Source organism: Plectropomus leopardus, chromosome 24 (assembly GCF_026936395.1).
Source record: "Plectropomus leopardus strain MGB_pleo_1.0 chromosome 24, ASM2693639v1, whole genome shotgun sequence".
Lineage (NCBI taxonomy): Eukaryota > Metazoa > Chordata > Actinopteri > Perciformes > Serranidae > Plectropomus > Plectropomus leopardus.
The window spans coordinates 16,566,433-16,590,851 of NC_142199.1; the positions used below are offsets into that span (position 1 = coordinate 16,566,433).

Consider the following 24,419-nt stretch of genomic DNA (forward strand, 5'->3'; position numbering starts at 1 on the left):
AAAATTAATTGGCAATTATTTCTATCATTGTGGATGTAAGTCATTTTTCATACAAATAAACATTTCATGGTTGCATCTTCTCATACGTACTGCATATATGAGGACTTGATGCTTTTCCCTTAAATTATTTTGATTTATTATATTTATTTTTGCACGTGTATTTTTACTTTTAATACATCAGTATATTTCACTGAAATCATATTTACTTTAAGTATTTAAATGTGCGTCAATTTCACTACCACAGAAATTCTTCTTCTTCTTAAAGCCTTTTTTGGTGTCATGTCTCCAGTCTTTGCACACGGCACAAAACCTGCCCTTATATAGTTTTTAGGGTTTATTACCTATGACAATAGGTGACCTATGATGAAGTAGGATTCATCATTGAGCATGCCTGTTCAGAGCAGATTTGGATGGTAAAGAGTGTTTGGTGCATCTGTAACTGAGTTCTCTTCCATTTTCTCCTCAGTGAAAATTAAGAGAAAATATAAGAGAACTTTAAGAGAATCTTGCTGCATGAGGCCCAATGTGTTTAATTCTTTTTTTACGACTTCACCAATTTGGCAAGTGAGTTGCTAGATTTCCTAGCCCAGCGTAGTGTTTTTTACTTGCCCTGGTCAGTCTTTATTGTTGAGCCCTGAGGAGAGAGGGATTATAGAATTTTTGACTAAATTATTCATCTTTATCGGGGCTGGACTGGCATTGTGCTGACAGCTTGGACAAGTATGCATATTTCTGCAGCTGTGTGTTTTTGCATGGACTTGTTTTGGTACTGAGCGCTGGGATCTGGCTAATATAAGGAGACAAGAGGAAAACACACACACACACACACACACACACACACACAAGCGGGTATATAAAGGCACAAGGGCACAGGACTCAAGGGACCAGCTGCCTCATGCTGATGAGGTCATGGTCAGGTTACTCCGAGCAACGTGCGACCTTTGACCCCTGCTCTCCCAGTGCATTTTCTGTTTCACATGTACACATCAGAAAATATGGACCACACTGGCTACTGCAAACAGAAACAAGCTCCTCATGTTTCTGATGGTTGTGTTTCTGTGATGAATCAGATCATATTTTATTCTTTGCAACATTTCAAACGCGCCAAATCTTTGTTCAGCGGAGCTTTAGGCAAAGCGTGTGTGGGCTGCTTATGACGCCATTTTCGTCTGTAGATGATGGCGCACATGTGGGCAGTCCACTGGGACCTACAGGTAATACACACCACATGAGCAATCAGCTTACACACACACACACACCATGTGTTTATGAGTGTGTACCTTAATCAATGTGATGAACGTATGGCGGAGCAGATGTTGGTGTATGAGACACTCATACACGTGTGCATGCTTTTATAATGTGTGAGTGTGTAATTTCAGCGTGTCTGCTTCGCTGTGTGTGGTTATGTCTATGTGTGTGCATGTGTGTGCGTGTGTAAGGCTAACATGTGCAGGCTCAGAAATCACAGAGCACATGCTTCATCATAAGTGTACCCGTGTGAAGCAGTAATTACCTTTAGGACTTGGCTTTCTGTCAGAACACACACACAAATATATACGTATATACACACACATACTTGGCCTTCAGTCAGAAAATAAACTTTAAGCTGTTAAACCAGTAACGTGAAACACACATTTGAGGTTTTATGATTCAAGTTATTGCTGCTACGTTTAATCATTTGTATCAGCCACGTTAACACACACACATATAACTGTTGATTATGTGATTAGCTTCAATGATGTAAAGCAGATGTTTTTCTCTGGCAAGCTGACCGATGACGGCCTCATGCTGTCAATGCATGCATGTGTGTGTGTGTGTCTGTGTGTGTTAAGTGTGACTATCCAAGATTAATAGCATCAGTAAATCCAGTGCAGTTTTCTTGGCTCACTTTAGTACAACACTGTCAGTAAAAGCACTAAAAGTCACTGATATGACAGAATTATCAAACAAGCGTTACAAAAGGGAGACTCCTATCGATTCTCCTGCGAGTGTGTGTCTCATACTGATGAAGTCATGTTGAGAAACCACACTCTACAGGAATCCTCTCTGCACAACGACTTAAAAATAATCTGCACTGTACTAATGAATTAGACACAGGCCTTGTTGACTCACAGGTTGTCTGAGGACTAAAACGTGTTTGCCATGGTCGTGCTAATGTGCTGAAAACCATCTGTGCCCTCTCCTGATACAACATCCCTCTGTATACAGCGAGAGCTGAATCTCATTCTGCCTCAGCGGAGCACCTCCAGGATGTTACACTTGATCGTGAAGAAAGTGTGTGGGTGCTTGTTTGTTTCCTGCTCAGGGAGGAGATTTGTACATGTTTGCAAATCCAGACTAAACTGTCTTGAGACTTTAGAAGTGGCAGGTTTTAAAAGTTAAATGGCTTGAGTGATTTTTTTTTTGCACTCTACAGGGTTCCTACACATTTTTATGGACAAAATTTAAAAAATTTTCCGTGACTTTTCAAGGAAAAATGGTAAAATTTCCATTCTGTATCAGCCTGCACTTCATTGTGTCTACGGTACTTGCTGACCAAGTTACACTGGAGTCTCTTCTCTCATAACAATGCCGTGACACTACGTCACATTTACACGTACCCTCGTCTTAAAGGGTAAAGCTCGGCCATAAAAATCAGCCTCACGTGACATGACACGTTTTTTGATGCGACTACTACACATTACAGTGTTGATGCTGAAACCACATATTGTGCAGCCCTAAGTCATATATTAAACCTACCTTATGTAAACACCATACTTGCAAAACAAAATTTGACGGTTTACTACATTAAGTGGAAGGCTATCTTCTGAAGATTACTGTAACTATTTCATTACACACAACAAAATTCCATGACTTTTACTTATTCCATGACTTTCTTCATGCCTGGATAATGAGATTGTGAAATTTCAGGACACAAAACAAAAAAAGACAGAAAGAGAAGCCGTCTTTACCCGATGGAGGAGACCACTATAATGGCTCGAGGGTTGACCAAGTCTGTGTCGAACAGCGTCTTCCTCCCGCTGCCATCCAGGTTGGCGCTTTCAATGATGTCGGGGTTTGAATCCACCCAGAACATCAACCTACGTTTGACGTCCACCGCCAAACCCTCTGGACTGACCAGATCTACGCAGAGCAGGGAGACCACAGAAAACATTTGGAGAATTTTCAAAACGTAAAACTTCTATCATAGAAATGACAGAGCGAAAGTGTGAGTTCTTACTTGTGTTGATAAGAATCTCTGGCTCGGCACCAGCCGCCATTGACGCTCTGTTGATTGTTCTTGCAGATAAATCTGTCCAATAGACTTTGTTCTCTTTGCAGTCATAGGCTATGCCAACAACTATGGAACCCTGGACACACACAAATGAACACATATTTAAAAACAATAAACTGCGGGGATATGAGATGGCAGAAACAGAAAGGGAAACAGGCACTTTAAGAAATGATGCAAGATAGGTAGGTTGCTTTTGATAGTGTGACTTGTGTGTGCGTATTTGTTTATTCAAATTGATCTGTTCTTGTTTTTGTCTTAATTCTTTTTTGATTAGATCAAGGTGTGTATGGTGAATATTGGGGCAGAAATTGGGAATATTCATGTTTAAAATTAACTTTTATTTTCTAAAACTGAATAAAATGGGCTAATGAAATACTTCAGTTTGAGTACTGAATATGTCTGACGGGCATTCTGGTGTTGTTTTTCTTGCATATATTTTATTTTGTTCTCTTAGTTTATTTGTCATGTTTGAAATAAAGATCTATCTGACCGAATGAACTGATAGACAGCATAGACAGTATTAACATAATGAGATATGTTAACATCATCACAGCCACATCAGTACTGACCTGTGCTGCTCACTCCTTTGTTTGTTCTATTTCTGGTTTTGTCTTTTAACCTCCTATTACTCTTACTCTTACTATTACATTTATAGTGAGTGTTGATCCCAAATTAAAACACGATATTTGGCACAATGTTATATAGTTAATAACTAGCTCAACTAGCAGCTGCTGTTCTGTTGCAGAACAAGCTCTCTCTGCTATTTCAGCTCTGACAGTCCTTAAAGTAGGCAAGATTAATGGTTACTGTTTGTAATAACTCTTACCCACAAAATTAAAAAAAAAAAAAAAAGCCAATCCCAGATTCACCAGATTCACTCTTGTTCGGCGCTTCGCCTCACTGTATTTGCATTTCTTTTCTTGTCTGTTAACTACATGCTGTTAACTGCCTGGTATCGGTCACTACTTCCTTATAAAGCCCCGACCTTGCCTGACCTCTTCGGGGGTACACGCCCATAAACATTAAGAACACAGATAATAAGAAGAAAATACAGGCAAAGGGCAGAGTCTCTGTAATTAAATACACCACCACACACTGACAGTGAGTCATAAGTGATGATTGAGAGGTATTACTTCTGTATGAGTCTATACAATTTTTAGGAATATCCCGCATAAAATATCTTTACCACTACAATGTGTAATATTGTAAAATGGGTCCAATATTTGCTATAATGTATGTACAAGGTGGTTACAAGCAGAAGATATCCACCAATGCAGCACATTCCCACTTATGGTGTAGACAGGAGTCTGAGCACTTGTTTGCTGTTAAAACGCATTAGGTCAATAACACAGTTGTTCTATGTTATTGCAGAGATGACTGGCTTTCAAAATAGGTAATAATGTTGAGTTCATTTTTTAACCTTTTATATCCTTTAAACATATTTGTCTTTTTTCAACTTTAAACATCTTGTTAAATAGTCAAAGAAGCAAAAGAATTATCCATGTGCATTAGAATGAACTAAGAAAATAAATAATTGAGTAAGTGTGTATCTATTAATTCATCTCTCACATGTAGAGTCAGTAGTGTTTTGGACCGGGTTGCATCCAGTCGGGTCCCGTTGAGAGGCAACGCTCCGATTTTCTGTCCCTGAGCGTACAGCAGTGTGATGTCAGTGTGTGTCGGAGGGGTCACATCTGGGCGGGGCAATGGGTGCATAGTGGGCGGGGCCACAGAGGGAAGACCTGGGAGAAGATTGGATGTGTTAAAAAAGCCTCAGCCATGATCTGTGGCGTTAACACCGGAACAAAACAGTACAGTCACACATAATACTGACCAAATAACATGAAGTGAAAATATACTTACATGCAGGTTTGACGACATCATGTGATCGGGTACCAGGAACCTCCCGCCCGTCCTGGTCCACACACCAGCAGTAAGTGGTCTCTCCATAACACTGGACCGGACTGAGAGACAATTCACCTACTCAAGTAATTTGTCATTTAAAAACAACTACTGTTTGTTTGTTTGTTTGTGTGTGTGTGTGTGTGTGTGTGTGTGTGTACCTGAATTGTCCATCTGGCTCACACTGGGGCACGTATTGTTGTGGCTCTGGTTTTCCACCATAGTGCTCAATCAAACTGGTCCTCCATCGCTCACACACACTCTCAGGGCGCTGGGTTGGAGGAACAGGGACTGAGGGGGACACAAATCAAACACACCCAACACTGTTAGCGTTTTAAAAGTTAAATATAATACAACAGGGTTTTAAAATTACATTTCAGCTCCCATTCTATTGTAATTTGTCCTTATTTAATTATATTCTTTGGGTGTTTTCTAAGTCGAGTTTACATCACAGTGATAGGTGGAGTGCTTGATTGATGGTGCGAGGAGGCCCCGTGTTTAAAGAGGCACACACACATACACACATCTTGCTTTTGTCAATATTGTTTACCATGTAAAAGCTCTTTAATAACTCTCTTTACAGGAGAGCTTTAAAACTAAATCTGAAACCACTTTAGGCTTCCACTAATGTTTATACTGGCCTCCCTCTCACTCTGTAAATTTATAATGTGAGACTGCAGTTGCTGGGCTGAGAAGGAGATTAGGATAATATTTGAAAGGAGGGTGAGAAGAGAATAGCTCTGTAGTGAGAGATCAGAGAGGTTAAGAGAGAAGAAGACTAACTAAACTATTAGACTGATGTCTTGGTAAGTTTTTCCAGAAGGATTTATAGTAGAGGGCGGTTAGCAGGCTGCAGTCCAGTCTTATGAATCACTTAGTTTTGCTTCTATTTACTGTTTAACCACAGGACCAACTAAATTTAGTGGTTCATGTGTCTCTTCCCAGAAATCGACAGCATCTGGTTTGTTCACTAAATCAATGATATTTCAGTCTTTAGGCTGAGTGATGGCAATGAGTTGTGTTACTTTTGTGGGCACACAGAAAGAGTTTAATATAGGTGTTTGATGCCAGCATCACATAAACTTCCACATTTGGTACAAATGTAATTCAAGAATCTGACTGAAATTGTCAAATGAGGTTACATCCACACAAATAATGCTTCTTAAGTCCTGATTTGGGGCAGAGGATATGAATCCCAAATTTAAAATGGGCAGGAAATCTTGCGTTCCTCATCATGAACCATCACAGAGGAATCCCTCAGTTAGACTCCGTAGCAGCAACCAAAAAAAAAGACTGTGGTTGTGCTGTGCAGCTTCCAGGTGTGAATGAGTGCAACTGAAGAGGAAGCAGCGCAGTAACAAAGTTATGAGTTCAGATACGTTTGAGGCTGAGCAAACATACAGATCTACAAGCATGTGTTTGTGTGTGCAGCATCTGCAGGGAGGGTGTAACACTGTTTTGTCACTCAGCTGGTCAAGCGGCCCGTCCTGTTTTTGTTTTGGTCGCCTGGCAACAGCCGGCTGCTCATCTTACCACGAAATGACCACTTCAGATGTTTGGATGGTCATAAATGGAATTTATAGCAAGAGCTGGATTTATAGAAAGGCCTGTGTGTGTACCTTAGCATGTGTGTGTACATTAGAGTGTGAGTGAGAGAGCGAGAGGCGATCACAGGACCAGAGAGAGAGAGGCAAACAATCAAGGGATGTTTATCAGTTTAAATTGTTAATTTCCATGAGGACATTACCTTGTGGATTTTCAATCAAGTTTTACACTCTTCTTTCGCCTACCCATGTGAAGCTGCTTTCACACATGCACTGTAAACCTGAAATCATCTAGCCAATACAAGGAGAAGCTGTATGGGAGCGCAAATGTCCAAACCAGTTGGATCGGACATTATATGAACTTCATCCTTGCATCCTTGTCTTTGCTGAAAAATGTCTTTAAGTAAATATTCTTTTTCAGAAGAGAAAATCACGACCACTCCATCTTATCTAATCTCAGCCAGAAAACCCCCCCGAAACATTTTCTTTTAATCTGAAATATATCTCTCAATCTACAAATACTAAATAAATCAAGATTAATGAAACTGTCTAAAGCAGTAATTATAGTCTCACCTGGTCTGTCACAGTCAACAGATGGTGTTCCAGGTGGAGTCCTGGTTCCTGCTCTCTCCTGTCCGTTACTGTCCACACACCAACAATGACCAGTGGAACCGTGACACTGAAATATATAAATAAAAACAATATTATCCATAACAATAATAATATTAATAAGAAGACAAACTCTCTGTCTGCAGATAAATCCCACTTTTACCTGTCGAGGTAGGTACTGTCCTTCTGCATCACACTGAGGTACATGAGCTCCGACTATAGGATAGCCCTCTGGACTGGTGGTCTGCACACTGTCTCTGTGGTGCTCACAGTGAGTTTTAGGACGCTCTGGTTCATCTGGAAAACATTTACAAGTTTATAAGTAATACCCAAATTGTTTCTAGCAAATCTGAAGTGCCACATCAGCCCGGGTGAGTTATTATGTTTTACTGAGTCAGTAATGTTTCAGAGACTGGCCTGTTGGATCACAATGGTTCCTCGTTAACTTGTAACTAAACCCCAAACAACCTTTTCAGCTGAAAACCTGTGTATATGGGTATTTAGTAGTGTTGTTGTTCGATTCAGATCCAAATCTTAACATTTTAGTGCAAGGTATTAGAAATCTTTATATTGTGTAATAAAAATGCAGAGCGACAGCACACACCTGGTTGAAACCAGGCTTTTGCAACTGAAGTTAGCTGTTGGCTGATCTGGTGGCAGGTGACATGTATATAGTGGCAGCTTTTGTCATCACCCCAAAAACCTTTCCATCCATGTTGACGGTATCGTCATAACTCTCCTGCAGACTGCAGTCTTTATACAATCCCTGATGTACCCACAACATGTTACAATTATGATGGATATTTTGTGGGTTTGCACTATACAATATTTGACTCTAATCAGAGGCTTGTCCAAGCTCTCTTAATATGTCATATCAACTATTATGAATCTACAGAAAGTGTTTTCATCAACCACTCCAACTCATCCACAGTGCTACAGAAAGTTTTTAATTCTAGAAATGATGTCTTCTGATCCTGCACCTTCACACTTTGTTGAGATGTTACAACTTGATGCACATCTTCGCGCTGAGAGTTTGGATTTTTGGTCTCACCTGGTTTGTCACAGTCTTTGGGTTGTGTACCAGGTAGTGTCCTGGTTCCTGGTCTCTCCTGTCCCGTACTGTCCACACACCAACAATGTCCAGTGGAGCCATGACACTGAAGCAATAATTTAAGATATTTTAGCGGTTATGTCTACTGTTCTATTCCAAATGACTCTAAATAATATAAAAGTCACAAGTAAAGCAGTGAAATTTAAGTCAGAAACTGTTCACCTGCAGTGGTCTGTACTGTCCATTTTCATCACACTGAGGTACATGAGCTCCAACTATTGGATATCCCTCTGGACTGGTGGTCCGTACACTGTCTCTGTGGTGCTCACAGTGAGTTTTAGGACGCTCTGGCTCACCTGGATAAAAAGATTGATATTATCAGGAAACACGTGTTACTAGCAAAACAGAGGGTAGTCTATATGTTTTCTCATAGGCTTTCTGGAGCTCCTCAGTTACAATATTTAGGAAATAATAATTCAAGATGTTATCTTTTAAAAAGCAATATCTTCAAAGTAAATATGCAGGAAGATTATCTGAAAGCATGTTTTGTTTTTGCTCTTTCCTCAGTGCCTCACCTACTTTTTTTTACAAGATTTCTACTTTTAAAGGCTTATAAGAGGTTTAGGGCATACTGAGGCCCGCCTGACTGGCTGCACTTATTGAGGGCTCTGCATTAAGTTCCTGTTTTTATCACATCTTCTACACTGGGGTACAACATGTTTCAGTACTGAGCACACTAATACAAACCCCAAATCTTCCTGCTGCTCCTAACTTGTTCAAGATCTCCTCATATCCCACATGGACTACTGAAAATCCCTTCTGACTGTCCTCCAAAGTATTCTCTAAAGTCCCTAAAGCTCATTCTGCTGCACAATGTTTGAATTTACGCCACGGAGTCTCCAGATGTATGCATGTAAGTGTAAGACTATTTAATGACATTTAAGGCCCAATATTTAAATGACTAAATTTAAGACACTTTTTCAGGACTTGCAGACACTCTGCCGCTATAGATTGTCTACTATCATCCATCTCCTTCATTCATTCAGCTTCACACTCAATACTTGAGCATGTGTATGCAACTGCTGTCTCACCTGGTTTGTCACAGTCTACAGGTGCTGTACCAGGTGGTGTCCTGGATCCTGCTCTTTCCTGTCCGTTACTGTCCACACACCAACAATGTCCAGTGGAACCGTGACACTGAAAAACACAACAACAGTCATCGTGATGACAGGGTACAAACACAGGAAATGTGTTTCTATGCAATAAAATGAAATCTCACCTGTTGAGGTGTGTATTGTCCATTTGAATCACACTGAGGTACAAACACTCCTGGTATAGGATATCCCTCTGGACTGGTGGTCTGTACGCTGTCTCTGTGCTGCTCACAGTAGGTTTTAGGACGATCTGGTTCATCTGAGGATTTCAGATTAAGTAATATTAAATTCACACCAGAGTGCAAATACCTTAGAGCCCCCCCTCCAATAAAATCAAATTTTAATCTTGTTACATGTCCATATATGGTGTTTTTATATACTTTATGAGGTTGATGATATTCCTCAGAGCTAGTAGCTGACACGCAACTAAAAAACCCTATTTCAAAACAAAGCCCTAATTCTGCTGAGCAGATACACTAAGATCATACTTCAGTGTATTTTGTTTTTTGGAGCATGAATGGCACAGAGAGAAAAGGCTATTCCGTTACCTGGTTTGTCACAGTCTTTGGGTGCTGTACCAGGAGGAGTCCTGGTTCCTGCTCTCTCCTGCCCTCTTTCATTCACACACCAACAGTATCCAGTGGAGCCATGACACTGGAGCAACAATGATTGATATGAAATGATGGTTACATTTCTTTATATTACTCAAAGTTACATGGAATTTGCATGTAAAACTATGAATCTATCACCATATGCTGACCTGTTGGGATGTGTACTGTCCATTTTCATCACACTGAGGTACATAGGCTCCAAGTAAAGGATATCCCTCTGGAGTGGTGGTCTGTACGCTGTCTCTGTGGTGCTCACAGTGAGTTTTAGGACGCTCTGGTTCATCTGAGGAGATTATTATTGACAATAGCAGGATCATATGCAACTTCTTTTAGAGCCTGTATAATGACAGAATCCTCCTATTATTCCAAAATAGATTGAGTAACACAAGAAAATATTTAGAAGTTATTGATGTGAAGGTAGTCTATGTTATTCTCCATATGTAATAATTATAACAACAAGAATAAAAGTCTAACATAAAAAATACATGTCAATAAAACTATAAACGAATACAAATGTACATGTTTTAACACATTCAAAAATGAGCCTTTATCAAGTTAGAAGTTTGTATTATTATAGAATTATCCTTTACTTCACCGGCTACGACCTAATGTTAATGCTGGATGTGTAGACTTGGTTTTGTTTGTGTTACCAGTAACTAATGTACTTTTAAGGGATGACTGTTTATTTTCTCACTGACAAGTCAAAGTCAAAGAGCTAAAGGTCGTAAAATCTATTCAGCTTGTACATTCTTGTGTTATCTTTTAGTTTATCAAAGAAAAAAAAACACTTTGCCAGTTGTAAGAGTATATATAAATTTAAAGGTACTTTTTCTTTTTCTCTCATTGTTTTTTAGCTCGACATAACTATTTCACTATGCCATCAGGTACTTTTAACTTCCCAACGCACACAGCCTTGCAGTGATATCACCTGTTTTTCCAGGCATTCCAAGGCTATGACCCAATGACCTCAACAGTGCACCACTTACAAGGTTAGACATACACTCACGTAAACGTGCTGTCTGTTTGACTTGTCATTCAGTTGAGGAATTAGTGGGTTCACAGGTCAATGTTTAGCAAGAAAGCCCTGGAGAGCCATGACATAATACACCTGCTCACGCTGGTACTGTTAATGCACATAACCAAACAGTCTGAAGCACTCATGGGAAGCTTCACAGAGAGAGAGGTCTGTCTGGTTTATGTTTCTCACCTGGTTTGTCACAGTCTGTTGGTGGGGCACCAGGCGATGTCCTGGTTCCTGCTCTTTCCTGTCCCCTACTGTTGACACACCAGCAGTGTCCAGTAGAGCCATGACACTGAAAAATACACATTTCACTGATTATATGCAGTCCTACTATTATATTAAATAAAATTCAAAAACAATATCAGTTATTCTGCCTCCAAATTAGCGGATCTGCCATTAGATGCTGACCTGCAGTGGTCTGTACTGTCCATTTTCATCACACTGAGGTACATAGGCTCCAAGTATAGGATATCCCTCTGGACTGGTGGTCTGCACACTGTCTCTGTGGTGCTCACAGTGAGTTTTAGGACGCTCTGGCTCATCTAGGGAGGAAAGCATAACAAAAAAGTCTTTGACAGATAACAGAAATGGGCCACGACAACAAGACAGTGCTTGTGATTAGGAGAAAGGTGGGAGAAAGGATTAAAAGATAAAGACGCTAAACCAGAGTTTCCTCAAATTCAGCCTTAAGCATACATGCTGTGTGCGCAAGCTTTTCCAAGAGATCTCACCTGGTTTATCACAGTCTTTAGGTTGTGTGCCAGGTGGAGTCCTGGTTCCTGCTCTCTCCTGCCCCCTTTCATCTACACACCAACAATGTCCAGTGGAGCCATGGCACTAAAAAAATAATTATTAATACATTAATGAATTGATGTATTTTAAGTTTTGAAAATAAATAAAATTATGGATTAAACCAATAAAAAACACTGACTTGTAATGGTCTGTACTGTCCATTACTGTCACACTGAGGCACGTAGGCTCCAACTATAGGATATCCCTCTGGACTGGTGGTCTGCACACTGTCTCTGTGGTGCTCACAGTGAGTTTTAGGACGCTCTGGTTCATCTATAAAAAGGAAGGATAAAATACAATAATAATGAAGTATATTAAAGAATGCGCAGTGGAACAAATGTGTCATCAGTCGCTGATGCTGACTCCCAGAGGATACACTGTGAGATTTCTTTGTCTTGTTGGTTCAGCTTATTCTAGCATATACATTTTTCCTACATCTTTTGACCGCATAGTTTTCTGTACAAATGATCAAAAAGTAGAAAGCGGTGTCCCTCTCTCTTCTTGTTGGTGATGAGGTACACCAGGGGTTTGTCATCTGCATATGTGAACATTTTTTTTGTGATTTAATGGCCAGAAATACAACACTGGGTAAAAGTTCAGATCAAAAGTTAATGCAATATTCTGGTGTGAAAGTGTATACCTAGCGGTGTTAACTTCAATTGACCCTCTGATAGACAAACAGGGAAATTAAGTGTAGCATTGACCTACTTCAACCAGTGTTCAACAACCATCCTGCTGCGCTGCATGACATTCATGCAATTGTTTTAGATTTTCTTTTTTTTAGGCTTGTTTTGCGGATATCTAGTTAGTTTTAGTTAAACATTGTGCCTGAGACAGCTGTCATAGTTATACTTGTTACCTGTGGAGACTCAAAGAAGACACACATGAAACATTACATGTTATTTTAATAGATTAGCAATTTAATGCTACCCTAGCTACTGAAGGTAACAGGACATTTTACTGAATGCACACATGCTCTTTTTGCTTTTGAGAGGTTATAATAGTGAAGAAAGAACGCTGTTAAAGTTCACTTTTAGACAGTAATCTGTAGCTTTGGCTTTTATCTTTATCTTTTTGACCTGTTTGGGCTGCTGAGTCAGTTAGACATCCTGTATATATAACCATCATATTGCTGATCCTTCTGTCTGCTTCTCTCTGAAATTGTTTTTTTCATTTTCCAAGAAGAATGCATGTTTCTCACCTGGTTTGTCACAGTCTGTGCGTGGTGTACCAGGTGGTGTCCTTGTTCCTGCTCTCTCCTGTCCGTTACTGTCCACACACCAACAATGTCCAGTGGAGCCGTGACACTGCAGTCAATAACATCAGCAATAACATAAATAATCTAACACTGTATTGTATAGCTGGAAGTGGATAAAGTATTTTCAAACTGTTAGTATATGACAAACCTGCAAAGGTATGTACTGTCCATTTTCATCACACTCAGGTACATAGGCTCCAAGTATAGGATATCCCTCTGGACTGGTGGTCTGCACACTGTCTCTGTGGTGCTCACAGTGAGTTTTAGGACGCTCTGGTTCATCTGAGGAGATAAAAAACAGAGGAAAATTAAAATAAACACTTATGTGATTCTTCTCTTAAAGATTCAACTTCTAGAAAAAGAGTTCACACCACTGAAAACACAGACGTTGCCTTCCAGCAGTCCCTCTGATCCGTTTGATATAATAGACTGTGTGTGTGTTTTTGTCAGTGGGTGTAATTCTCACCTGGTTTGTCACAGTCTTTGGGTGCTGTACCAGGTGGAGTCCTGGTTCCTGCTCTCTCCTGCCCCCTTTCATCTACACACCAACAATGTCCAGTGGAGCCATGGCACTGTAATACATTATTCCAAATCATTATATTACTTAATTCAAGTCATCAGTCAGCCACACACTTTAGCTCTCTATCAGTCAGTGCCACCTGCACCCACCTGCAGTGGTCGGTACCGTCCGTCAGAGTCGCACTGAGGGATGAAGGCTCCGACTAACGGTCGACCTCCGTGCTCTGCTCCACTCTGCAGGCTGTCTCTGTGCTGCTCACACTGGCTCCTCGGGCGAACTGTCTGTCCTGTAGATATCCACATCACAAACATTTTAATATATCTATTTATGTTACAAACAAACTTTAATTCTGAAATGTTTCCGAAAATTATTGACAGTGTTTCAAGGGAAAACCTATGCTCATACGGAGGGTTCAAAATATAGAAAAGAAAGTGAAAAAAGTATTAAGATATTTAAATTACTGTCATAAAGGAATAAAGAAACCCGAAACTATTTACATTTAAGAAAATGAAATAAAAGAACTTTTTTTCTTTCTTACAATATTACTGAAACCGATTAATCGACTGTCAAATTTATTTGGTGATTACTCTCGTAGCTGACAACTTGTCAATTAATTGTGAATTCAGTTCAGTTGATTTTACTGACCTTGCTGCTGGGAACAGTAGAAACCATCACCATAAAACCCAGGCTGGCACTGACACTGGAAGGAACCCAGTCCATTGATGCATCTGGCATTGACGTGACATGGCGAGGAGCTGCATTCATCAACATCTGAAGAAAAAAAACAGGGAGCAAGGAAACATTAACAACCAACAAATGTAAAATCAAAATCAAATTTGGGAATAAGAAATATACTGTATATGTATATCTGACTGCTGCCTGGAAACAATTCACTTCAGAGGTGTCTTTGGAGTGTTTACTTTGTGTAATTTCAAGGCCTTTTGTAAAGTATCTGTCGAGCATGGAGGTTGGGAGGGTTTGAAGGAAGTTCATCAAAAGTTCACACTGATGGGTGAAAGGAGGACACACACACCGGCAGGACCCCTCTCCTCCACACATTCCAAAGCAAAACACACATTGTGTCATTGCTCCATTTGTCTTTCACTTTCACCCCCTCTCTTGTCTAATCTCACCCTCTCCCTCTCACATTAGTCCTCTCATTCCCACTCGTTCTCACATTTGTCGCCCATCCTCCCCTCTCGCTGTGTTTCGTAGCTTTTGCAGCTGTGCGTTACTGTTGTGGAAGAAATGTTATGCCTGCGCTTGGACAAATATGTGGATCTCTTCCAGATATTCAGCTCAGTTTGGAACATGCAGTACTACATACTCAGAAACATTTCTTATGTGACCAACAAATATAACAGACAATGATGAAGATGGGAGAATGACATTGTTACCATTGTGATAAAGTATATCTTTGCAGAGGGTTCATTTTTATTTGCATGCGAAGAGCATCTCTTCATCACAATTACAGTGTCTACAGAAGATAGGCTGACACTGCTGGACTCAGCAGAAAGCAGCACGTTTAGTAGCTGACGTGTTTCTGAAGTCAAGCCTTTATGTTTAGTGGCTTCAGCTGATATCTTTGTTGATGTCGTTTTTCTGTTAAATTATAGAGTGTCATTGAGCTCAGCTCAAAGACAAACCACTACAATGGGCTCGTCATTCATTTTCAGAGAATAATTAACAGGTGATGAAACATGTTGAACATAAAACACATGGTGATCCTGCTTAGTGAACTTTAAACTTCTGAACAGTTGCTCAATGAGAACTAATACAGCACCTGTGATTACATCAAAATATCAGGCAAGTATAAATAATGTCTGGGTTAATTTTTTGCCGCTCTAGCTGCAGAGCACTAGGGATAGGGCTTGTTGGTTGGTCAGTCCAGGACTTTGTTCCAGACTGAAATATGATAACTTCTGGATGGATGACCATGAAATCTGTAACAGACTCCAGAGGATGAATCTCACTATGAGACATTTTTGGGTTTTTTTTGTAAAAAGTCTCAGATTTGGATGGTTTACCATGAAATTTGGTTGAGACATTAATTTCCCCCTTAGGACATATTGTAATAACTTTGCTGATCCCCTGACTTTCCAATTAACGCCATCATCCGGTCAAAACTTTCACTTATTCAGTGAAATATCTCAACATCTACTGGATGTATAATGGTAAATAATAAAATGTTTTTTTTTACAGAAGTAAAAGCAGAGACGAGTAATCAAATCAGTCGGGCTGCCACTTGAAAGTCAGATATCCGAATCATCAGTCGGACACCGTACAGCTGACTGAGATGGCTTCAAATTGAGCAGTTGTTTTGTTTTTATGTTATTTTTTTCTACCAGAAAATATCAGGTCTGCTGAGAGTCTGAGTTCTTTTAAGTCAAGGTTAAAGACTCACCTGTTCACTGCTGCCTTTGACTAAAAGGCTTTTTACTTTTTAAATTTTATATTTTACTTCGAAACTCTGCACTGCAACTCTTATTTCAATATATGTGTTTTTATATTTTTGGGTTTTATCTGTTGTTTCCCACTTGCTGTTTTTAATCACCTTTTACATGCTTCTTTCATAATGTTTTAAATGTGTTTCCTTCCCCCTGTTGTTGTATTTCAGTGTTCTGTGTGAAGCACCTTGAATTGCCTTGTTGCTGAAATGTGCTATACAAATAAACTTGCCTTGCCTTGCCTTGCCTAGTCAGTGTCCTGTACTTCTAAGGACGTTTTGGTTCCCAGAAACCGCTGCGGTGTGAGTCAGACAGCTTTAGACATGAAGCGGCAGCACAGACGAGTAAATATTCTGCACTGTGAGACTTTAAAAAAAATGATCTTCTCTCTTCTGTGGTTATTTTACGGCTCACAGCAACTTAATATGATACAATTTCTGACTTCTGTTTGATATTTAGTGTCAGCAAAAAATGTTGTTGCACATTTACAATCTGATGTTAGCGCTTTTACCTTATTTACGATAATACTCGAATGCCACTATCACACTGAACATCTAAGTGAGGCTGCCCAAACTTCAAAACTTTATATGGAAAAAAAAAACAAAACAAATGATCAATGGTTGTATTGAACAGTCAAATCTGATTCAGCTGATATAATTCTGAGTTGGGTAAAGCCTTACAAACCAGCAAACTAACTCTACAATGTCAGTTACAGTGCATGTTGAGTTAGCTGACCTTCAAGCTGACCACTAACATAAGCCACCACAAGCTTCTGGTCACACCAGACCAAAAAAGGCTGTAGCAGCAACAGAATGTGCAATAAAGTGACCAAACATGCGTTTTATTGCTTATGAATTCATCTGTTTACACAGCTCAATATCACAAATCACAAATTTGCCTCAAGGAGCTTTCATTGCAACTCACCCACACATGTACGTCCGTCAAAGCCAAACTCGTAGCCCCTCTGGCACTGGCAGCGGTGGCTACCAGCCAAGTTCATACACTCAGCGTGTGCACCACATGAACTCAAGCCCTCAGCGCACTCGTCTATATCTGCAGTGAGAGAAAAGGAGAGAGAGTGAGACGGTTTTTCTGTGAACTCATATGACTGCAATCCAGGAATCCCAATCTCACAACATGTGAGTGTAAACGCTGTGATTAAGTGTCATTACTGGAGCTTTTACTGCACTTACACTGTGTGCCTGAGTGTTTGTGTTACTATGACATGCTCCCCCCACACCTGGATTCTTCATGGCATTCTTTTTTTTTTTTAAATATTTTATTTAAATTTTTCATTTTTAAACAAACAAAACAAAACACAACAAAACAACAGGGCTCAGATGCATAAACTATCACCAGTCAGTTACAAACATATGCACAATACAGAGGAGAGGCACAAGACAAAGTTGTTGGGACAGGAGCACGGTTAGCCTATTTTGGCCTTTTCAAGGTGGGCAAGAAAAGGGTTCCACAAGCTGGTAAAAGTCTTCATTGAGCCAGTATGGAGTTTTTCCATTTGTATTAGCGATAACATGTCTATGACCCACAATTGGAAGGAAGGAGGATTGGGAGACTTCCACTCCTTCAATATTAGTCGCTTTGCAACGATCAGTCCCAGTTCCAGTGGTTGTCGCATCGCAGCAGGAACAATTCTCATTGCTTGTGTGCAGCCAAAGATGACAAGTCCAGGCTCGGGCTGGAGGGGGCTTTTATAAGCTTTGGAGTACCAGTCAAATATTTTTGACCAAAAGTTTGTCAGTGAAGAGCAGGACCAAAAAGCATGAGACAACGTACCTTCTGAAACATTACACCTGTCACACACTGGGGAGACCGAGGGGTAAATTCTGTGCAATCTGACTTTGGAATAATGCAGACGATGGACAATCTTAAATTGGATTAATTGGTGTCTGCTGTTTACAGAACAAGAGCGGATCCTAGACAGACATTTAGTCCACAGGGATTCAGACAGTTCTATACCCAACTCCTCTCTCCATGCGCCCCTAGTCCCCACAGTGTGCAGCAATGCAGTCATCAAACAAATGCACCATTTTAGAAATAAGATGCCTGGAGTCAGGAGGGCTCTTAAAGACCTTGTAAATTTCATGTTCTATTGGAAGATTTTGAAATTTCCAATTTTGATTGGATGTAATGCCTAACCTGCAGATACCGAAAGAAATGTGAATGAGATAAATTGTATTTCTCCTTCAGTTGACTAAATGATGCTTGAACTTACTATCAATGTACAGGTCACTGATTGACACCAAGCCCTTCTCACCCCAGTCATGGTAAGACCTGTCATGCCAAGGAGGCACAAAACAATGGTTAAAGCATATAGGTGTTTGTACAGACGTATCTGGTAGTGTCAAAAAGCTCCTAATTTGGTTTAAAATTCTTACAGACTGCTTTATCACGAAGCACAGATTCTTATTGGACTCTGGTTTTTCAAATTTGGAGAATAGCATAGCTGGCAAAGAGGAATCATTTACAGAGTTGGCCTCCATCTTAAGCCACAATGGGGCTGTATGTGTCTGAATGTTTGGGGTCCTCTGTTGCCAAAATATTAGCGCCTGACATTGGCAGCCCAATAATAATGTTTAAATACTGGCAGACCCAACCTCCTTCTGCCTTGGGTTTCTGTAAATGTACCTTCGAAATTCTGGCATTCTTGCCATTCCAAACATAGGAGAGGATAATTGAATCCAGGTCCTTAAAAAAGCCCCCTGTGAGATAGATGGGTAGATTTGGCATAAGTACAAAAATCTGGGAAGAGAGATCATTTTAATTGAGTTTATGTCCCATCATTGATAAGGGTAGAGTTTTCCAGCATTCAATATTCTGTTTTAATGCAGATATGAATTTGCAAAATTCAATTCAATATCAATTTTGGATTTTTAGGTATAGTCAAACCAAGATAGGTAAAATGGTCATTAACTAGTTTGAATGGAACATTCTGTAAAAACCTGGTGAATAGATACTAGAGAGAGGCATAAACTCACTCTTTGACCAGTTGATGGTGTACCCTGATATTTTACCAAAAGATGTGATCAGGCTGAGTAAAGGAGGAATGGATTCTTCAGCATTATGTAGGTACAATATTACGTCATCAGCATATAAACTGATAAGTGTCTCCACACCTCCAACCTGAAGCCCCCTTACATGTGGGTGCTCTCTTATTGTTGCAGCAAGGGGCTCCAATGCGATGGCGGCTGGGACAGTGGGCAGCCCTGCTGAACTGAACGCTGTAGAAGGAACGGGCTGACCGATCACCATTTGTCAAAACAGAACACGATGGGTTTGCATATATCAGTTTCACCTAAGATATAAAGGTTCCACCGAACCGAACCTGTGCAATGACTCAAAACATATACGGCCACTCGACCTGGTCAAAGGCTTTATGTGCATCGAGAGACAAAATAGCAGCTCCGTTAGTGCTACTTTGATCAGAGTAAATAGTATTGAGCAGCTGACATTGAAAAGGAGAGTCTGCCGGGAATGAACCCGTCTGGTCAGGGTGAATGATAGAAGCCAAATGCTTGTTCAATCTAGTAGCCAAAATTTTAGTTATTACCTTGCGATCAAAAATTTTGAAGTGCAATTGGCCTAAACTAGCAGGATCCGCTTGCCTCTGCCCTTTTTAAAATAAGTGAGATGTTGGCTTCAGAAAGGGTGTTTGGCAGTTTTCCTTCATTTTTAGAATTGTGCATCATTCTGAGTAGAAGTGGTGCAAGGGTATCGCAAAATTTCTTATAGAATTCTGAGCTATAGCCATCGGGCCCACCTGCTTTGCCCGATGGAAATGACTTTATGTCAGTGATGACTTCCTGTAGGGTAAATTCAGAATCAAGGGATTGCCTAGCCGCTTACTCAACCTTGGTAACAGAAGAGAGTCAAAGAAATCGTTAAGATTGGACTGTGAAGCGTTGTGTTTGGAGGAGTAAAGTTCACTATAGAACTCACTGAACGGTGGTTTATGTCAGTGGGATTGGTTAAGAGAGTGCCAGTTTTAGATTTAATGCTGTGAATCGCTCTCAAGCCTGAGCACCTTTAAGCTGTCGCTAACAGTTTACTAGGTTTATCTCCAAGCTCAAAATGTTTCTTCCTTAATTTCAGAAGTAAATTGTTAACTTGATCACTCATAATACCATTATATTCATATTTAAGCTTTAGTATCTCTTTATAGTCATCAGGTGATTTGGAAACTTGGTATGTTCTTTCCAAAGCAGGAAGAGTGCTGTTAACTTCAAGTAATCGCTTTTCTCTTCTTTCTTAAGGGCTGAAGTGTAGGAGATTATATCACCAATAAAACTACTTTTAATGTTTCCCATAGGGTAGAGTCAGATACTTCACCATTGTCATTTAATTCTATGAAATCTTTCAGTTTGCCTGTTATGTTTCCCACAAATTTGTCATCACTAAGGAGGTTTGGGTTAAAACGCCAAGAATAGGCCTGTTTGGGGAGGGAGAGATTTAATGTTATTGTTAATGGACTGTGATCAGAAATCAATATGTTATGGTATTTAGAATCGGTGATTTGTGAAATAAGGTTAGAGCTGATCAAAAAATAATCAATCCTACTATAGGATTTGTGAACATGAGAGTAAAACGAGTACTCTCTGCTTGTAGGATGCTGAATCCTCCATATGTCTACAAGATTTCTGGTTTTTAGCAGATTTTTTAAAAGCCTTACAGATGCAATTTCTGGTGGTGGTCGCGTAGATAGTCTATCCAGTGAAAGGATCTAGATAGCAATTTAAATCCCCGCAATTATTATGTTTTGAGTCATTACTGTCTGGAATCAGGTCAAAAACCCTCCTGAAAAAGTTGGGCTCATACCCATTTGGGCCATATACATTAAGAAGGGTCAGTGGAAATGAGTTTATAGTACCAGAGACCATTATATATCTACCGTGAGGGTCATTGATTACAGAGGTTACTTGAAATGGGATGGTCTTCCTAAATAGTATAGCCACACTAATGCATGCAGTGAAGTGAATGGTGATTGATAGATTTGAGATATCCAATTGCACTTTAACCTGTGTTGCATTGTTGTTTTGATATGGGTCTCTTGTAAGAAAATGATATCTGCAGATAAAGATTTCAAGTGTTTAAAGACTTTTCCTCTTTTGACTGCACTGCCGAGCCTTTAACGCTCCATGAAATCAGTTGTAAGTCTCTGCCTCCCACCTGCATATTACCTTGTGCACTACTCATTTAAAGCCGATAAGAAAAATAAAGCAGTTGTGTGCATACAGATAATCCAAACTGGTTGTTGTAGTAGTACAGTACAAAAAAAATAGAACATGTGCATCTGAGCCACAAACATAAACAACACAATCCCAAAACCACCCTCCTCCCCAGCGTCTGCGTCCCCCGAACCTGACGCGTAGTTCCCCCTCTTTATCTAAACAGGAGCTGCCGGACATACAGCAGGCTCAACCCCAGTCACGGCGCCTCCACCACAGCAAAAACACTGATTTGAAAATATAGCAGCATAACACCAATTAAAACAAATGAGAGTAGGCCTTCAAGGGGAATTATTCTGCGCTAAGATGTATCAATAGTGGCGATGCAACTGGACTATTAGTCACTTAACTATAAAGCAATGACACGCAGTTCAAAAGATAGTCCACAGTGCGGCGTATTTAGCCTGATATAATGAACACTCTCACCTTGAAAAGGCTGTAGGAGTTATTACAATCATCTACCGTCCTTACTCGGCCCATAGAAACACTACGTTTCTTCACTAAAGCCGCTAACTGCTACTGGATCGTTGAAAATCTCCGGTGCGTCCTCATCGCGCCAGTGCACATGGAGCTTGGCTGGTAGCGAGATAGTGCTTAATTCCTCCGTTTCTCAGGGCTTGCATCACGTCTCGGAAGGCACGGCGTTGGCTCATCACTTCGTTGGTGTAGTCCGGGAAAATCAGGACTTTGTTTCCGTTGTACTCCATCGGCTGCGTCCGGCTGAGGCGTAATATCATCTCCTTCACCTGAAAATGGTGAATTCGAAACATGATAGTGCGCGGCCTGTCACCCGCTGCTGGTTTAGGCTGCAGAGAGCGATGTGCACGATCTACTTTCACTGAGTGTGGAAAGTGTTGCTTGCCCAGCAATTCAGGAATAAGCCTGGAAACAAAATCAGTTGGCCCTCCTTTTTCTGAGCCTTCTTTTATGCCAACAATCTTGATATTGTGTCTGCGAGAACGAGCCTCTAAGTCCAGTACTTTGGTTTGGAGTTGGTTGGCGTACCTGGTTAGATCCTCATACTTTGCTTCCAGCGCTTCTACACGTTCTTCAAGTACGCTGGTCATTTGCTCTTGACTGACCAGGCGGTTTTGCAGGTCAGTTTGCACGGAGAGAACTGACTGGAACTTAGTTTCAAAAGCATCAAAACGTTCGTCGAGCTTCTCCAAGATTGATTCGGACATTCCCTTACACATTTCCTTGCATATTTCGTAGGTTTGGGTTTTGTCATCCGGAGCGTTAGCCGTAGCTTTAACAGGAGGCTCGCTGAGACGGCTATTGCTAGCATTAGTTCCGCTTAGCATTAGCATTGCCAATGTATCCGTCGATGGTTTTACCTTTAGCTGGAGCGCTTGACTTCGGCGGCATTATTCAGATTTCCAACGTTCACCAAATGAGACAGGTGCGCAAGCAAAAAATCTCGACTCCTGAGCGGGTTTACTGAGGTGTAAAGCAATTTTATAAAAGCTGCGGTGGAGAGCACAGGCTAAGAGCGTCTACATCCCACGCATGCGCACTCCCGTCCCCCCCTTCATGGCATTCTTAAATGCATTGTGTAATAACACAGGACAAAACCACACACAGAATATGTGACCAGAGAGAGACACTGAGGCCCAATCATGGGAACCAAGGACGAGCCTGGGGCTTTCCTAGTGCTGTCAGCAGGAGAGAAAGACCTGCTGCTGGGCTAATAACAGGCCACGCACCAGCTTAAAGCCATGGAAGTCCCTGTTAACTAGAGGAGGAGGAGGGAGAGGCAGGGTGGAGAGAGGAGAGGAGAGGAGAGGAGAAGAGAAGAGAAGAGAAGAGAAGAGAAGAGAAGAGAAGAGAAGAGAAGAGAAGAGAAGAGAAGAGAAGAGAAGAGAAGAGAAGAGAAGAGAAGAGAAGAGAAGAGAAGAGAAGAGAAGAGAAGAGAAGAGAAGAGAAGAGAAGAGAAGAGAAGAGAAGAGAAGAGAAGAGAAGAGAAGAGAAGAGAAGAGAAGAGAAGAGAAGAGAAGAGAAGAGAAGAGAAGAGAAGAGAAGAGAAGAGAGGAGAAGAGAAGAGAAGAGAAGAGAAGAGAAGAGAAGAGAAGAGAAGAGAAGAGAAGAGAAGAGAAGAGAAGAGAAGAGAAGAGAAGAGAAGAGAAGAGAAGAGAAGAGAAGAGAAGAGAAGGGAGAATCCTTCCATCCCGCCTGTACTTGACCCCTCTGCACTGGTTGTAGAGATGTTGATGAAACACAGACACACTCCCTTGAACTGTCTTTAACTCTGTCTGTATGTGTTTAGGTGTGTGAGGAAGGGAGACACTATTAGAATAAGCAAAATGGAGGGAAACACCGTAAAGCATGTTACATTGTTCACGCTTTATGTGCACATGCATGCCCATATGAAGTGCTGCGAGAAAGATACCGTAACAGTTGCGTCCATCCCCTCTGTAACCAGTAGCACACTGGCACTGGAAGGCCTGGCCCTCCAGTGGGATACACTGGGCCGTGGTGTCACAGTCGTGGTTCCCAGCATAGCAGGGGTTGACCAGCTCCGGTCCGGTTGGCTCGGCTGCAGAGAAGAGGAGAGACAGATTAAATGTCATGAGGGATAAAAAAGGAAAAAAAGCCTTTTTCATCGTGTGTTACTCTAAACACCTGCTGGCACACAGTAGCTAAGAATGGAGTCAGAAATGGGTTTTTCTGTGTCTGAGTAAAGTCTGAGAAACAAATTTGGGCCACAGAAGTTTCATATTATTGGCATAATCTCATTATCAGCACCGCACACTTATACCATCATATACTGTATAAGATGTGAAATATTCAGGGTTCCCGCACATTTTCATGAACAAAATATCTTTTTAAGGACTTTTTAGGGACCCAAATTTTTTTTTTTCTTGCCCAGCATTTTTAAACACGTCAGATTCAAACTCTCTTGAAATGTAATTTCAGCATGCCATTTAAAAAAAAAACAAACAAAAAAAACATGCCTTTCAAACCTTTTTTTAAATTTTTTTTTTAAGTTTTCT

At 40.6% G+C, this 24,419-nt stretch overlaps 1 protein-coding gene across 11 annotated transcripts in view; it reads right to left on the minus strand.

Moving 5' to 3' along the window:
- The window catches only part of nid2a (nidogen 2a (osteonidogen)), a 68,804-nt gene that overhangs the window by 5,969 nt on the left and 38,416 nt on the right, over positions 1-24,419 (minus strand). For 10 of the 11 annotated variants that reach the window (XM_088074762.1, XM_088074756.1, XM_088074763.1 and 7 more), the window contains 24 exons: positions 23,816-23,962; positions 17,108-17,236; positions 14,382-14,507; positions 13,886-14,022; positions 13,683-13,788; positions 13,365-13,498; positions 13,160-13,265; positions 12,098-12,231; positions 11,898-12,003; positions 11,575-11,708; positions 11,353-11,458; positions 10,295-10,428; positions 10,083-10,188; positions 9,660-9,793; positions 9,472-9,577; positions 8,603-8,736; positions 8,381-8,486; positions 7,493-7,626; positions 7,294-7,399; positions 5,338-5,467; positions 5,138-5,238; positions 4,844-5,016; positions 3,221-3,350; positions 2,952-3,123 (listed from right to left, as the gene is read on the minus strand). In XM_088074762.1, coding sequence (XP_087930888.1) covers positions 2,952-3,123; positions 3,221-3,350; positions 4,844-5,016; positions 5,138-5,238; positions 5,338-5,467; positions 7,294-7,399; positions 7,493-7,626; positions 8,381-8,486; positions 8,603-8,736; positions 9,472-9,577; positions 9,660-9,793; positions 10,083-10,188; positions 10,295-10,428; positions 11,353-11,458; positions 11,575-11,708; positions 11,898-12,003; positions 12,098-12,231; positions 13,160-13,265; positions 13,365-13,498; positions 13,683-13,788; positions 13,886-14,022; positions 14,382-14,507; positions 17,108-17,236; positions 23,816-23,962 — 3,031 coding nt within the window. The remainder of the gene's footprint in view (positions 1-2,951; positions 3,124-3,220; positions 3,351-4,843; positions 5,017-5,137; positions 5,239-5,337; positions 5,468-7,293; positions 7,400-7,492; positions 7,627-8,380; positions 8,487-8,602; positions 8,737-9,471; positions 9,578-9,659; positions 9,794-10,082; positions 10,189-10,294; positions 10,429-11,352; positions 11,459-11,574; positions 11,709-11,897; positions 12,004-12,097; positions 12,232-13,159; positions 13,266-13,364; positions 13,499-13,682; positions 13,789-13,885; positions 14,023-14,381; positions 14,508-17,107; positions 17,237-23,815; positions 23,963-24,419) is intronic. The other variant, XM_088074766.1, reaches the window with a different exon arrangement.